Consider the following 12,228-nt stretch of genomic DNA (forward strand, 5'->3'; position numbering starts at 1 on the left):
TTCAGTAGCCTATACTTCTCAAGCATAGGAATATGCTATACCATTGAGAGAAGAAAAATAACTGTATTTAAATACATACAAAAAGGAAACGGGAAAGTTTTTAACTTAAATCCAGTTCCCAAAGGAAAAAAAAAAAAAAAAAAAAAGCAATTCTATGAACGCTGCCTTTATAACGAACAATCAGAAATTCCACTAAGCTAATTTGACAGAAATTTTTCCTCATTTAAACAACATTACAAAAGTCCTGCATTATAAAATAGGGTAGAATAAATCAGTGTAATCAATAAAACTATACAACATACAAATTACATATCTTCTGAGTGGGCAGTTTAATTCTCTCTCTTTGCAGCCATGACTACAACATGCTCACTAAAAACAACTAACTGCCCAAACTATTGCTTAGTTTGTTTTGTTTAAAAAAGGGTGCAATTTTATTGTATATACAACCAATTTACTGGTAATACCTTGTCTTATAGCAAGGTTCTGACAAAATGTTTGTCTAGGCTTTTTTTCCCTTCACTGTGAAGCACTGAAAGCTGCTATTTTTTTTTTTTAGTGCACATATGTCTTAATAAAGTAATGCCCAGCTAAGTGCTATAGGGAAGGCAAAGGATGCTGGCTAGAGGATGTGATACCATATACTAACAATCACACAATACAATAGAGCAAAATGACTACTCAACCACTTATCAGACACATATGAAAATCCAAAACATTTTATTTTTTCCTTAAATAGAGAATAACCAGTAAACAATTTTCAGAACTTGGAAGTTTAAAAACGTGCATATAAAAATGGGCATTATATACTTTTATTGAATGTGGATTGATTGCAGTCTGCTAATAAAAATGGGTGTGGGATCTGAAGAAAAAGGAAGTTTTTTTTTTTTTTTAAGGCTTGCTTGTGAAAGGAACAGTTGTAAAACAAAAATTGCTTGAAGCAGGGTTCAGCTTAGTGCTTCACAGTTTGACTGCTTCTCTAAGAAGAGCCCTTCCTGCATGTGCATTCAAAAATCACAAAAGTACAAAGACAAACACCTAAAACACACTGCGTCAAGTGCAGCACCAACTTTGGTCAAATAAAAAAAAATTAAAAGAAAAATTAATAATTGCTAAGCTTTTCTACATGATATAAGCAGGTATTGCATATTTTCATATATCTGGGAGAAAACAAAACAAAAAAAAAAAAAAAGGAAGACTCCAAATAAAATGTAAAATGCAGCAACATCCAAAAATACTGATAATCTAGCATCTACAGATCTCAGAATAGCACTGCCACTGACCATACAGGACAATAAACACTACTCCTATCTGCGGAACAACTAACATCCTATTTAGTTCTAGATGTTGAAACTGACAATGGCTGACATAAAAGTCACATTTACAAAAAGTGTCTCCAAATGCTTGACTAGGGAAAAACCCCCTTTCAATATAGGAACATGTGCAACAATTCCACAAATAATCGCTATCCAGGGCAAGGCACATTGATATGGAATTTTTTTTTTTTTTTTTTTTGTTTCGTGCAAATTAAGAAAACAAAACAAAACATTGTTTCAGGGAAAAGATGAGGAGCAAAGTGTCTTCCCAAGAATTTCAGTTACTTGATTGTATAGGACAGTAGTAGAAACCCTTCTGAAGGGTCGAACAAACATAGTTTAAAGGCAAGTGCCTGGAATAGGGATTACAATATTGTGTCTTAATGCACTCTACTTTACCCTACATTAACTATATAAAAATTAGTTACTAACACTAGAACATGCAGAGACTTTCTCTGATTAGCTGGACTCGCCAACCAGAACGTATATATATGTATAGTATAGGAAACCTTCTTAAAGTTGCATGTGAAGCAAAGGGGTGCTCCGCTGTCTGATAGAAAAAATCACTTGCACTCTTTTTTTTTTTTTCTTTTTTTTTCCTTTTTTTTGTACATAAGATACAGGACGTTTGGGGTCCAAACTTTTTTTTTTTTTTTCTTTTTCTTTTTTTTCTTCTTCAGCAAGTGCCCTTGCTTTGAACTGGCATAAGTTGTAAGATCAGCATCGTTCGTTTCTGTAATGTTTTCTTCGCAGTCCAGAAAATGTACCAGTTCAGGGACACGAAGGTGTTTTACTTTCTGGACCATTCTCTCTTATTCCCAAGGTGTTTGAGAACTGATAAACCCTATATTGCCGGAAACACGTAAAATTTGTCAGAATTGGCATAATCCATTATAGTGACTTTTAGCTTATAAAATTAACAGATATTATGATTTCATTTTAGTTATGTGCTTTGATAACAGAAAATGATTAATTAGCATTTAATGTAGTTAACATATTGTGGTAAAAGCACCATTAGATTTGTTTTTTTTTTTTTTAATTTTCCTTCAGTTTTAAAGGGATACAAGTTCAACAATAAAAAACATAAAAAGCAAAAATAGCTCCCCTTTTTCTTGCAAGGCTGTTTTTTACCCCAATAATTTAGAGTCCTGGGGTGGAAGGACTTGGAAAACAAAAATAGAATTTTCAACAATCTCTATCTTACAAAGATATTTAGCTATCCAATGAAATTGCACTTTACTCAATTCAAAATTCGATTGTTTTGATTGATTCCTGTCAGTTTCTGTCAAAACAGACCAACTTCCCCATTTCTGCGTGAATTTTTGTGTAATTGTTGAAAATTGTTGAAAAATGTTCTTTTTTTTTTAAAATGTAAGTGCAGCATTTCAAACTTTTTTTCTTTTTTTTCTTTTTTTTTTTTAGTGAATAGTAGTAGTTCGATGTTTTAAATCGCTCTGCAATCGAGTGGAAAAAAATTGTTGACAATGCTCTTATGGTTCATGTTACGTATCTAAGTGCCGACTGTAAAAAAAAAAAAGAAAAAAAAAACCCCAACCAAAAAAAAAACAAAACCAAAAACCCCAAAAACCTGTGATTTTTTTTTTTTCCCGATATGTTACAGAAAAAAACATGCTCTATGTCTGTCCGGTAAGTTATATATTGCAGAATTCAGCTACTACAAAAGTTATAGTTTAAGTGTGTTTCATGATTTCTCAAGAAGTCTCACACCTGTATGGGAAAAACTCGATGAGGATACTGTAAAACAGTTAGGCTCCATATGGAAAGTGTGTTACAACAGCGAGTTGGTAAGCAGCAGCAGAGGCTAGTTCTACTCAGTGTCACCTAACGCTTACACTACCAATGAAACACTTCAAAAAGTTATGAAGCCCAACCATTTCCAGCACCATATGAGAAATTACAACAGTCCTAAGTTGTCTAAAAAAAAAAAAAAAAAAAAAAAAAAAAAATTATTAATTAAAATCTCGAAAAAAGTTACGGCCTTTTTGCCATTCAACCATAACGTTTGCCATTTCCATGTACTAGTTTTGCTGTCGGTGTCTGCTCGCCTCCCCTTCCGCCGATGTGAAGTCGCTGCGCTGCGTTGCTGCTGCTTCCGTGTTTACAGAGGTGGGAAGGGGTCTGGTGGTCTGTCCGGTGGGTGGTGGGAAGCGGAGACTTTTATCCCAGGTACCAGGACTAAAAAAGAGAGAGGTGGGGGGGGGAAGAGAGAGAGAAGAGAAGTGTTAGCCCCGCTGCCCGCTTTCCCCCTGCTTCCCAAAGGGCTCCGGGCACCGCCGCCAGCCTCCTCCGCCAAGAGGGGGGCTAATTGAGACCGTGACGAATCGACCTAATTACAAAGCTTAATTAAAAATACTGTACAAATCAATATTATTTTTTTTTTTCTCCCGCCGACAGTCGCTGGACATAGCTACAGATGAACGCGGGGGTCATGTCACGTTACAAGTTATCAATCTTTTTAATAGATTATGGCTTGAAGATCCCTCCAGTTCACTTTTGTCTAATCCCCTGAAAAGGCGATACACATTCGCCTCTCTGTGCCATTTATCACCCTGCAGTCGGGGTTTTCTTGGGTATTTAGGCATGTGCCAGCATAAGCATCTGTTGCTTTATACTGCCCTGCTTCAACTGTCTCGCTGGAACAGATGCACAGAAATTCAACAACAGGGCTGTTTTCTTAGGAGAAGTGTGGATCGCTAGAGAAAAGCCAGGATAAAGCAAATCTTGGGGGGGGAAAGTGGATCAGCGAAAATGTCCCGTATCTCTGGCCATACTTTCAAAACAAAACGTGGACCTCAACTAATAGCTAGTCTTTGGGAAGAAAAAAAAAAAAACAAACTTTCTTTTTTCTTTTAGTTTTTTTTTCTCTCTCCCCCCAAAAAGGGAGGGAATTCCCTGGGATTTCAGCTCGGCAACAATACCCTCCTTAACCCAAGTGCCCAGATGCCCAGGGCACGGCGAGCGGTTTTGCTCTGGGGGATAGGAAAATAAGGAGGGTGGGAAAGGCGGGGTGGGCTCCGGCGGAGCTGGGGCAGTGCCACCCCACCGGGGACACCCCGCTCGGCCCCGGCGGGGTCACACCGACCTGAACCCGGGATGAATAAGAGCAGTGTTAAGGCCCTGGGATCGTACGCACGGGGGGATGCGACTTGGCAATGACATATTGCTGTGGGAATACACCAACAAGCGGCAACTATTTAGCCCGAAGTAAAGTAATACAACAAGAAAGATTCAGGTATTAAAGAGCTGTTGCTGATACCCCAGGTTTTGACTCTGGCGTCCCGTAATATATGAGGTGCCTACGTGTGCGTGTATAAACTGACGACAAGTTTTACCAACTTTTTCCTCTGCTCCTTTTCAGCGTCCGACGTGATTGATAGCACAATCAACCCGGGGAGGATTTATGAACATTTACAGAAGACTCTGAGGCAAGTTTCATGTGGGACTTGGAGATTATGTGGTCTTGCCATGGAGGTAGGAACCAGTAAAATAAATAGCACGATGGGAGAAGTTGTCCTGCTTCCAATACACCTCATTAACTAACTCTTCCTCCGCTCACCCTTCTGAATACAAACACACCGGGTCCCGTATCGGCTCCATCTATTGCCTACAGATTTTATATTTAGACTTACGCAGGCTGCAATTACACGAAATAGTTCTCATATGTAAAGTTCATAAACAGAGAAAAGTTCTGGCAGGATTTGTGAAGCGCTGCCAAGTTGTTCCCCAACCCCCCCTCCTTTCTCCCCCTCCCGTGATTGCGGGGCCCAGCCGAGTTTCGGCGGGCGCAGGGAACGCCGTGCCGGAGGCACCTCCGACCACCGGGGCGTCCCTCCCGCTTGTCATCGGAGCGTGACAGCCTTTGGCCAGGTTTGGGAAGGGGGGGAAGTCCTCCCGTTCCCCCCCCACCCCCCTCAACCCCAGGGAGCAGAGGGGGTTAAAAATTTCCGAGTTCAAATCTATCTCGCAGATGTCCAATTGGCTCCCATCGCCGCTGGCCGGGCCACATGGCCCACCGGCCGGGATGGATGGATGGATGGCGGGAGCCTGCTCGGGCCTCGCCACTCCTCCTGCGCTTCAAAAGCACATTTTGGGGAGGAAAAAAAAAAAGAAAAAAAAAGAAAAGAGGCAAAAACTTCCTGGGGGAGGCCCAGGGTGGCCTCCAGCTCCCCCGGGGTGGGGGGCAGGCTCCCCGCCGCCCCGGCCGGCAGGGGATGCGCGCCGCCGCCCGCCCGTCATCCGTCCGTCCGTCCATCCATCCACCCCTCCGTCCGTCCGTCCGTCCCCCCGCGGCACCGCGCTCCTTCACGCATCTTGCTATTCAGCCTGCGCCTGGCAGACAAGGTTACCCCAGAGCGGCTCTGTAATCCTTCACTGAAATAGGCTTTATTGATTGCTCTGGTCTATTGTTCCCTTTTCAAGTCCCCCAAGTTCAAGTTCATCCTGGTGTTACATCATGTCTCGTTGCTAAGGGCAACCAGACAGCCCCAGACGTGACTATCATTAGCAAGAGCGGCGCTGCGCCCTCCCACCGCCCGCCAGCCGCTCTGACGTAGCAGCCCCGCTGCAAACACATTGAAGTATTTATTCTGCCTAATTTATGACCTCCACAGCAAGAGAGACCCCCACTCCAAAAACCAACACTGTTGTATATTTAATTAATCTGTCTTTCTCTGGCACTTGGGAAAGTTAGACAAAGGTCTAATTATTGTGTGTCGCTCCCCACACTTTTCTTTTTGGGGTGACTATTTGCATGGGAAAAGAAACGGCGAGGCTGGGCGCGAGTCCCCTCCCTCCAAAACACCTTTTTTTTCTCCCCTGCCCTATTGACATTTCATGAAATACTTTAGCTGCTTAAGGGAATTAGAAAAAAAAAAAAATCTGATGTGAATGTAACTCCTTCTGAGTTGGTATTCAGTAACACAAATCAACTCATGACATGTTTAAATTTAAATGCTAACCACACACTCTGCGAGTTACTTTAAAGGTTAGTTTTTAATCAATAGAAGTTGCTGACTCCGGAGTTTTTAGCGGCGCAGTGCAGCTCTGGGGCCTTTGTCTAGCGTTGGGCTTTCAAACTTTTTTTTTTCTTTTTTTTTTTTTTTTCTTGAGATGATTTTAGCAATGATTTGCAGACACAGAGTGCTATTGTGCTCCTGACTAGCAACATGTCAATAAAGGAGTAGAGTTACCATGCACCAGGGTGTCAATATGACTCCTGCAGACACTACTCGGCCTTAATACCAATGAAAAACTTAATTAACCCTTACAGGATCGAGCCAAAACCGCACGGCTATTTTTTAACCTTCCGTGCCGTGGCTCTGGATGGCCCTTTACTGAAAAGCTGCTTTTATGGGATCCGAGCACCTCGCAGGCAGCTGCGGCCCGGGTCCCCCCTTGGATGAGATGTTTGATGGGCTGAGGTAGCAGAAGAGCCAGACAGAGCGAGCCTTTACCCACCCGCTCCGTCCCACCAGCACCGCTCTCGGGACACTGTTTTAATTTAGAGCGTCTTACAGCTGAAACGCGTACACACACACACACACATACAGAATGATCCTCCTTTTCTGCTAATCATTTTAATATTAAGATCTCATATCCCCCTCAAGCCTCCTATACACATCTAAGTCTTCCCGGATTAGGTCTGAAGAGCACCATTGTCCTCCTGAAGCACCTGTGAAACTTCTCTGGGAGAGGAAAGGAGACCTCTGCGCCTCAAATGAAAACGTCTAGGAAGCGTATTACGAGTTCAGAGCCCTGATAGTTGGGATCTGTCAAGTTTTTTTTTTTCATGATTAGGGGGCTGAGAGGGACCAAAAGAAGCCCGGATCCTTACGTTGGGATGGCTGAAGGATTTTATGCCTTCTTTCACCCAGCGTGGTGCAGGCTGTGCACGTCTGACCACCTTGCCCCTTTTATCCCTTCCCCGTTCTGTAACCTATCCGGCTGCACCCAGCCGGAGAACGGCGTATTGCCTTTCTTAATTTAAAATCTCCATTTAAATCATGTGCACTATCACAGTACGGTCAGGATGATATTATCTCCGCGCGTTTTCATAAAAGAGCCGGTATTTTATTTCCCCTCTCTTTACTGTGCAGCACTGTTCTCCCAGCGAGTTTAGAGCTAAATGAATCCACCGGAGCTAAAGGTCCTACTCGGTGAAATTGCTGCCAGGCAGTTGCCGGTGCCACTACGGGTCCGTATCGTCCTGCCGAGCACCTCGCTGTCCTTCCCCCACCACTCAAGGTGAAGCATCAGAAAGAATTCTGCAGTCCGGTACAAGATCTTCCCTTCCCTTTCTCCAGTCAAATGAAGAAGTAATCTCATCAGGTTGAAAAGTGCTGACTAAGGATTTAATAAAGTGCCTGCAGATGTGTGTCATCTCTAAGGTATTCAACTCATGTAATGCAAAACAGTTCCACACCGAATGTGCTTATAAAATTCCATTTAACCATTGCAGAGCTCTATTTTACTGTTCTCGGAGGAGTATTATCACACTTTTTTTTTTTCCCCCCCCTAATTTACAGCACCATGAAAGTTGAGACTCTGCGCTGCCAGTGTCTGAGAATCCTCACAGTAGTAAGGTTTTATGAACCATAAACAATATATACTTGACTGAATCCTAAACAGGAAGTCTGAAATGGCAATTACGTGTCTTTGATAGCACAAGTCTATTTGTTTCTTATGCTCTTCTGGAGATAGCAGAGACACACAAAAATCCTCCAGCCACTTCTGACAATTGGGTCCTTTGTAGGGGAAGAACAGCGAGGAAACACTCCGCAATTCAGGATATTTAAAATGGAAAAAAAGCTGAAAAGTGCCTCAATGACTCTAGTCGCAGTTTCTGCCTGCGACAGGAGCCCAGAAACAGGCCTATTGTTTATGAAAAATCTTCCTAAAGAAGCTTTTCCTGCGCGAGGTGCTTCACCCCGAGCCTGACGGTGAGCATCGTGCACGTGGGTTAAACCCGAAAAACAACCCAAGGCCAACTCGTTAAATTTACTTCTACCTGCACATCTCCTGCCCTAACAATGAGACCTTTCAGCTCGCACACCCAAAAAAAAAAAAAAAAGGAAAAAAAAAAAAAAAGAAGCGAGGGTTGTAAAGCGGCCCTATCTGTTTTTCGAATTAAAAAGTTAAACAAAAGTCCTCAAGGGCAAAGTTTAACGCTGCGGAAGGAGGTTGTTAATGTGGAATCCAGAACTGGGTGTGACAGTTGGCTTATTTCTCCGGGCGATGTAGGTTATTTAAGGACATTCACACGTTTGAAACGCTGACAAAACTCCACTCATGGGAGCTTTTGCTTCACCTAATCCACTCAGGGCCAAGGCCTGGTCTGCCTTGGCCATTTTCTTGAGGTTTCGGCCCGGTTCGGCTGCCTGAGGGCGGGCCAGGCCTGGTTCGGCTGCCTGATGGCGGGCCAGGCCGGTGCCATCGGGGACTTCAAAAAGGGCTGTGGTGCCAGGGCCGTTGCTGCCCCGGGCACGGCTGCGCTTGCAGGAAGTGATCGCTGCGCGGGCCCGGGCGGGAAAATCCATCTTTGATAAGAGCCTAAAAAAATAATAAAAAACCCCCACACCTTGGAGCTTTAGAGCTCGCCGGCAAAGCAGCTGTTTGAGCAGCCGAGCTGAACCTGAGCCACCACCGTGGGGCACCTCGAGGACTCCTCATGGCACATCAGTGGAGGGGTTTTGTTTGGGGGATGACATTTCAGTCATCTCAAGAACTTCCAAGGCAATCAAAAACGCTAACCCTGGGAAGGTGAACTGGGGCAACGAGTCCTTCTGGCTGCATAGCTAAAGTGGGAATGCAAACAGCCAGGCAGCACACCGGTCCTTTAGCCATCACCTTGTGAGAGGTCCCAAGATGGCTTTTCCCCATCATGGGCCATTCCAAACACAGGGCCAACACCAGGGCTCTGATGCCATTTCCAAAGGTCTGCCAGGGTGAGTGAAGGCAGTGGCAATTCAGCTGCTGGTTGGAGCCACTGGCTGGAAGGATCCTGGAGATAAAACAACTGCCTTTGCTTTACCCCACATCTGAATTCGTCCCGCTGCTCTACTGGTATCTCCAGAGTTTCTCCAGGCATGAAATGTGATCCTACTGCGCAAACCGAAAGGTGAATATTAAAGACAAGGTCACCTTTGTGCCGATGGAAGTTATTTTCTTAGAGCTGGGATTAATTATTTAGTAATTATATTTTCCAAAATGAAATACCAAAAGGGACGTAAGTAGCATGTTGGTCATCCCCAAAGGGACATAAAACAGTGAGTGAATCTTCTGGTTGTCCAACATCCGCCCCCAGGAGAGTCGCACGCCCCACTTTGAGCATATTTATACTGTCTCGAGGAAGATAAAACCCGTCCCGGGAGGGACACTAGTCTCCAGGCGATGTGTACAGTAGCTCTGCATCCAATAGCTTTTGCGAGAACGCCAATTGTGGCAAACTGCATTAAATTACGTGCAATAATTTTGTAATATGGACTTCTGCCTGCTGACTATTAAAAATGTATAGTAGTCCAAACCACTTCTCTCCCGGGACCAACAAACTCACTTCAGGCAAGATTTCTGCTTGGGTTCAAACCTCAAGTTGGGAACAGCTAGTGTTTTTAACTAAGTCACCCCAAACCCTCCCAAACCTATGAAAACACACTCATACAGTAACTCCTGCTGTTGTTCCAGACATCTGAATGTTCCAGTAAAGTGTCCCAGCTGGCCCCAGATGTTTCTTAAGTATAAAGCAATGCTCTGAGCGCTGGACCCCCTGCCGCCCGAACCTGAAGCTCAGCGGATTAAAGATTGACTGCGCTATGACATATTCGCATTTAGCCTGAATATAATACAGCAACGACTTATCAATGGCAAATGTTTGAAATGTAATCCAGCCAGCAGTGTAGGCTGGCACTTTGAATATGATGTATAAATAATGTATGGGAACTTAAGATCTAAATTAGATCTACAGGAAGAAAACTTTCCCTTTTCTCTGACTCTAAAAGAAAGTTCTCTCACAATGAGGTCATTTTTATGTCCGTCTTTCGGTTTACAATTTTGCTTTTAGACAGAGGGTCTTCCTTTTACTTCGGGAGTATTTCTGAGTTACAGTTTTCCCCCAGTTTTCTAAATAATTATGTGAAAAAAATCATTTATTTGTTAGTAAATTGACTTTAAAATCTGCAAAATAACTTCTAAACTTTGCGTCCTACGCTGAAAGCGAACTGCAGTAAAGCTAAACCCCAGCCCTTGCTGTTTAAAAAAAAAAAAAAAAAAAAAAAAAAAAAAAAAAAAAAGATAGTGGAGTGAAAGAGAGAGAGGAAAAAGAAAGGGAGAAAGAGAGAGAAACAATCCCATTTTGGTTTTTGTTAGAGGACGGCATACTACATAGATCAGAGACTTTTCAAAAAATAAAAACCCCCACTGTACACAAAGCACAGGAAAATGTGAGGAAAAAAGGAAAAACCTAAAAGCAGCTTAGAATGTGTTAACTCTGCCATTCTGTCAGCTTAAAGAGTATTTTATGCTTGATCAACAGCTCTCTTTTATTATGCTTTTCTTTCATTCATTCAAGACATCAAAGACCAGAACCACCAGTGTACCTGATCTACCAGAAGAACTTGTAAGGGTGTTCTAAAGAAACGGGGGTATTGGGAGCCAGACACCCCTGCGGACAAGGCAGTTCAAAGAGAATATTTCAACAATGATTACATTTTGTAAATCTTTGTACGAAAGACAGCTTATTTCCTGCTTTTTTCATGAAAAATAGATTCTATCCATTAAAGTGAGCCCACAGTATGAAAGTTACTTGAGATCTGAGGTACAGCAAGCGGATTAAGTGGATGGTGAGATGAAATCTTTGAGAGAGAGGATGGCTTTCTCTGATATTTGTCGCTGCCATAAGGTTTTCTGACTGCGATAGAAACTTTTTTTTTTTCTTTTTTCATTATTTATTTGTAGACTTGCTGGTGGCAGCGAAGACATTTGTAAAAGCAAAATAAACCGAAATGAAACAGAAAGGAAAACGGTAACAAATAAAGGAACTAAGAAAACAAATGGCTGCAAAAACCTTTTGACATGTTTAGAAGAAAAACTATATATAATTTGCCCCGTTCCCCAAAATCGCAGGCTGGCCATTTAAATCCAGCAGACGCCGCCGCAGCCCAGCGCGCAGACCCAAGCCAGCTGTTTACTTTTCAAAGCCCATGGTGGTTTCTGCATTGATAAACTATATAACCTCACACACACACAGAAGGGATTTTAGCTCTGCCAGACCTCATTGCTCTGTCCCGGTCTCTTTATGCACTGTCACAGAATAAAAATGATCCTAACACAAACCCTGAAATAATATCTCGCTCCAGAAAGGACATCTTTGTAGATATTTCCTGAGTTACTGCCAAAAGGAATTTTTTTCGCCCATTCATCCTTTCAAAGTTTTTTGCTATAAACATAGCCAAAAAATTGCTCGGCAATAATCAGAAATGACCAAAATGTGACCCACCGGCCAAGTACAGCTGTGGGGGGAAGGAAGCTGCCCCCCGGCCAGCGACCACCTCGGCCACCACACCTGGGTGACGGCCACCGGCGTCCCCCACCGCTCCTTGCCCCCCTGCGACACGCATCCCTTTTTGCAAGGGAAAAACAGCAGCACAGATTTCATCAGACGCAAAGAAACGACTTTAAAACTCGCCTCACGGTTTACATCTACCATTGCAATTTAAAAGTAAATACACTGCGAAGGGGTTTTTAAATTCTGCACTTTACGCCTGGCTTTCTCGACAGCCCTGTAGTTTCCTCTGCTGGAAGCACAGTTAAATTTTTTAGAGCGCGCAGCAACACTTCAATATTTCTTATGCTGCATCTCCTTTATTCCTTTCCTTTCATGAAATAAAGTGTGTGTTGGGAC

At 43.0% G+C, this 12,228-nt stretch overlaps 1 protein-coding gene across 3 annotated transcripts in view; it reads right to left on the reverse strand.

Annotated features, from left to right (window-relative positions):
* Window positions 1-700: 700 nt before the first annotated feature.
* The window catches only part of NFIA (nuclear factor I/A), a 363,025-nt gene continuing 351,497 nt past the window's right edge, over window positions 701-12,228 (reverse strand). For 2 of the 3 annotated variants that reach the window (XM_014939240.1, XM_014939239.1), the window contains one exon: window positions 701-3,509. In XM_014939240.1, the coding sequence (XP_014794726.1) occupies window positions 3,492-3,509 (18 nt within the window). In that variant the 3' untranslated portion in view covers window positions 701-3,491. The remainder of the gene's footprint in view (window positions 3,510-12,228) is intronic. The other variant, XM_014939238.1, reaches the window with a different exon arrangement.

The sequence above is a fragment of the Calidris pugnax genome, unplaced genomic scaffold (genome assembly GCF_001431845.1).
Source record: "Calidris pugnax isolate Ruff unplaced genomic scaffold, ASM143184v1 scaffold18, whole genome shotgun sequence".
Taxonomy (NCBI): Eukaryota; Metazoa; Chordata; class Aves; order Charadriiformes; family Scolopacidae; genus Calidris; species Calidris pugnax.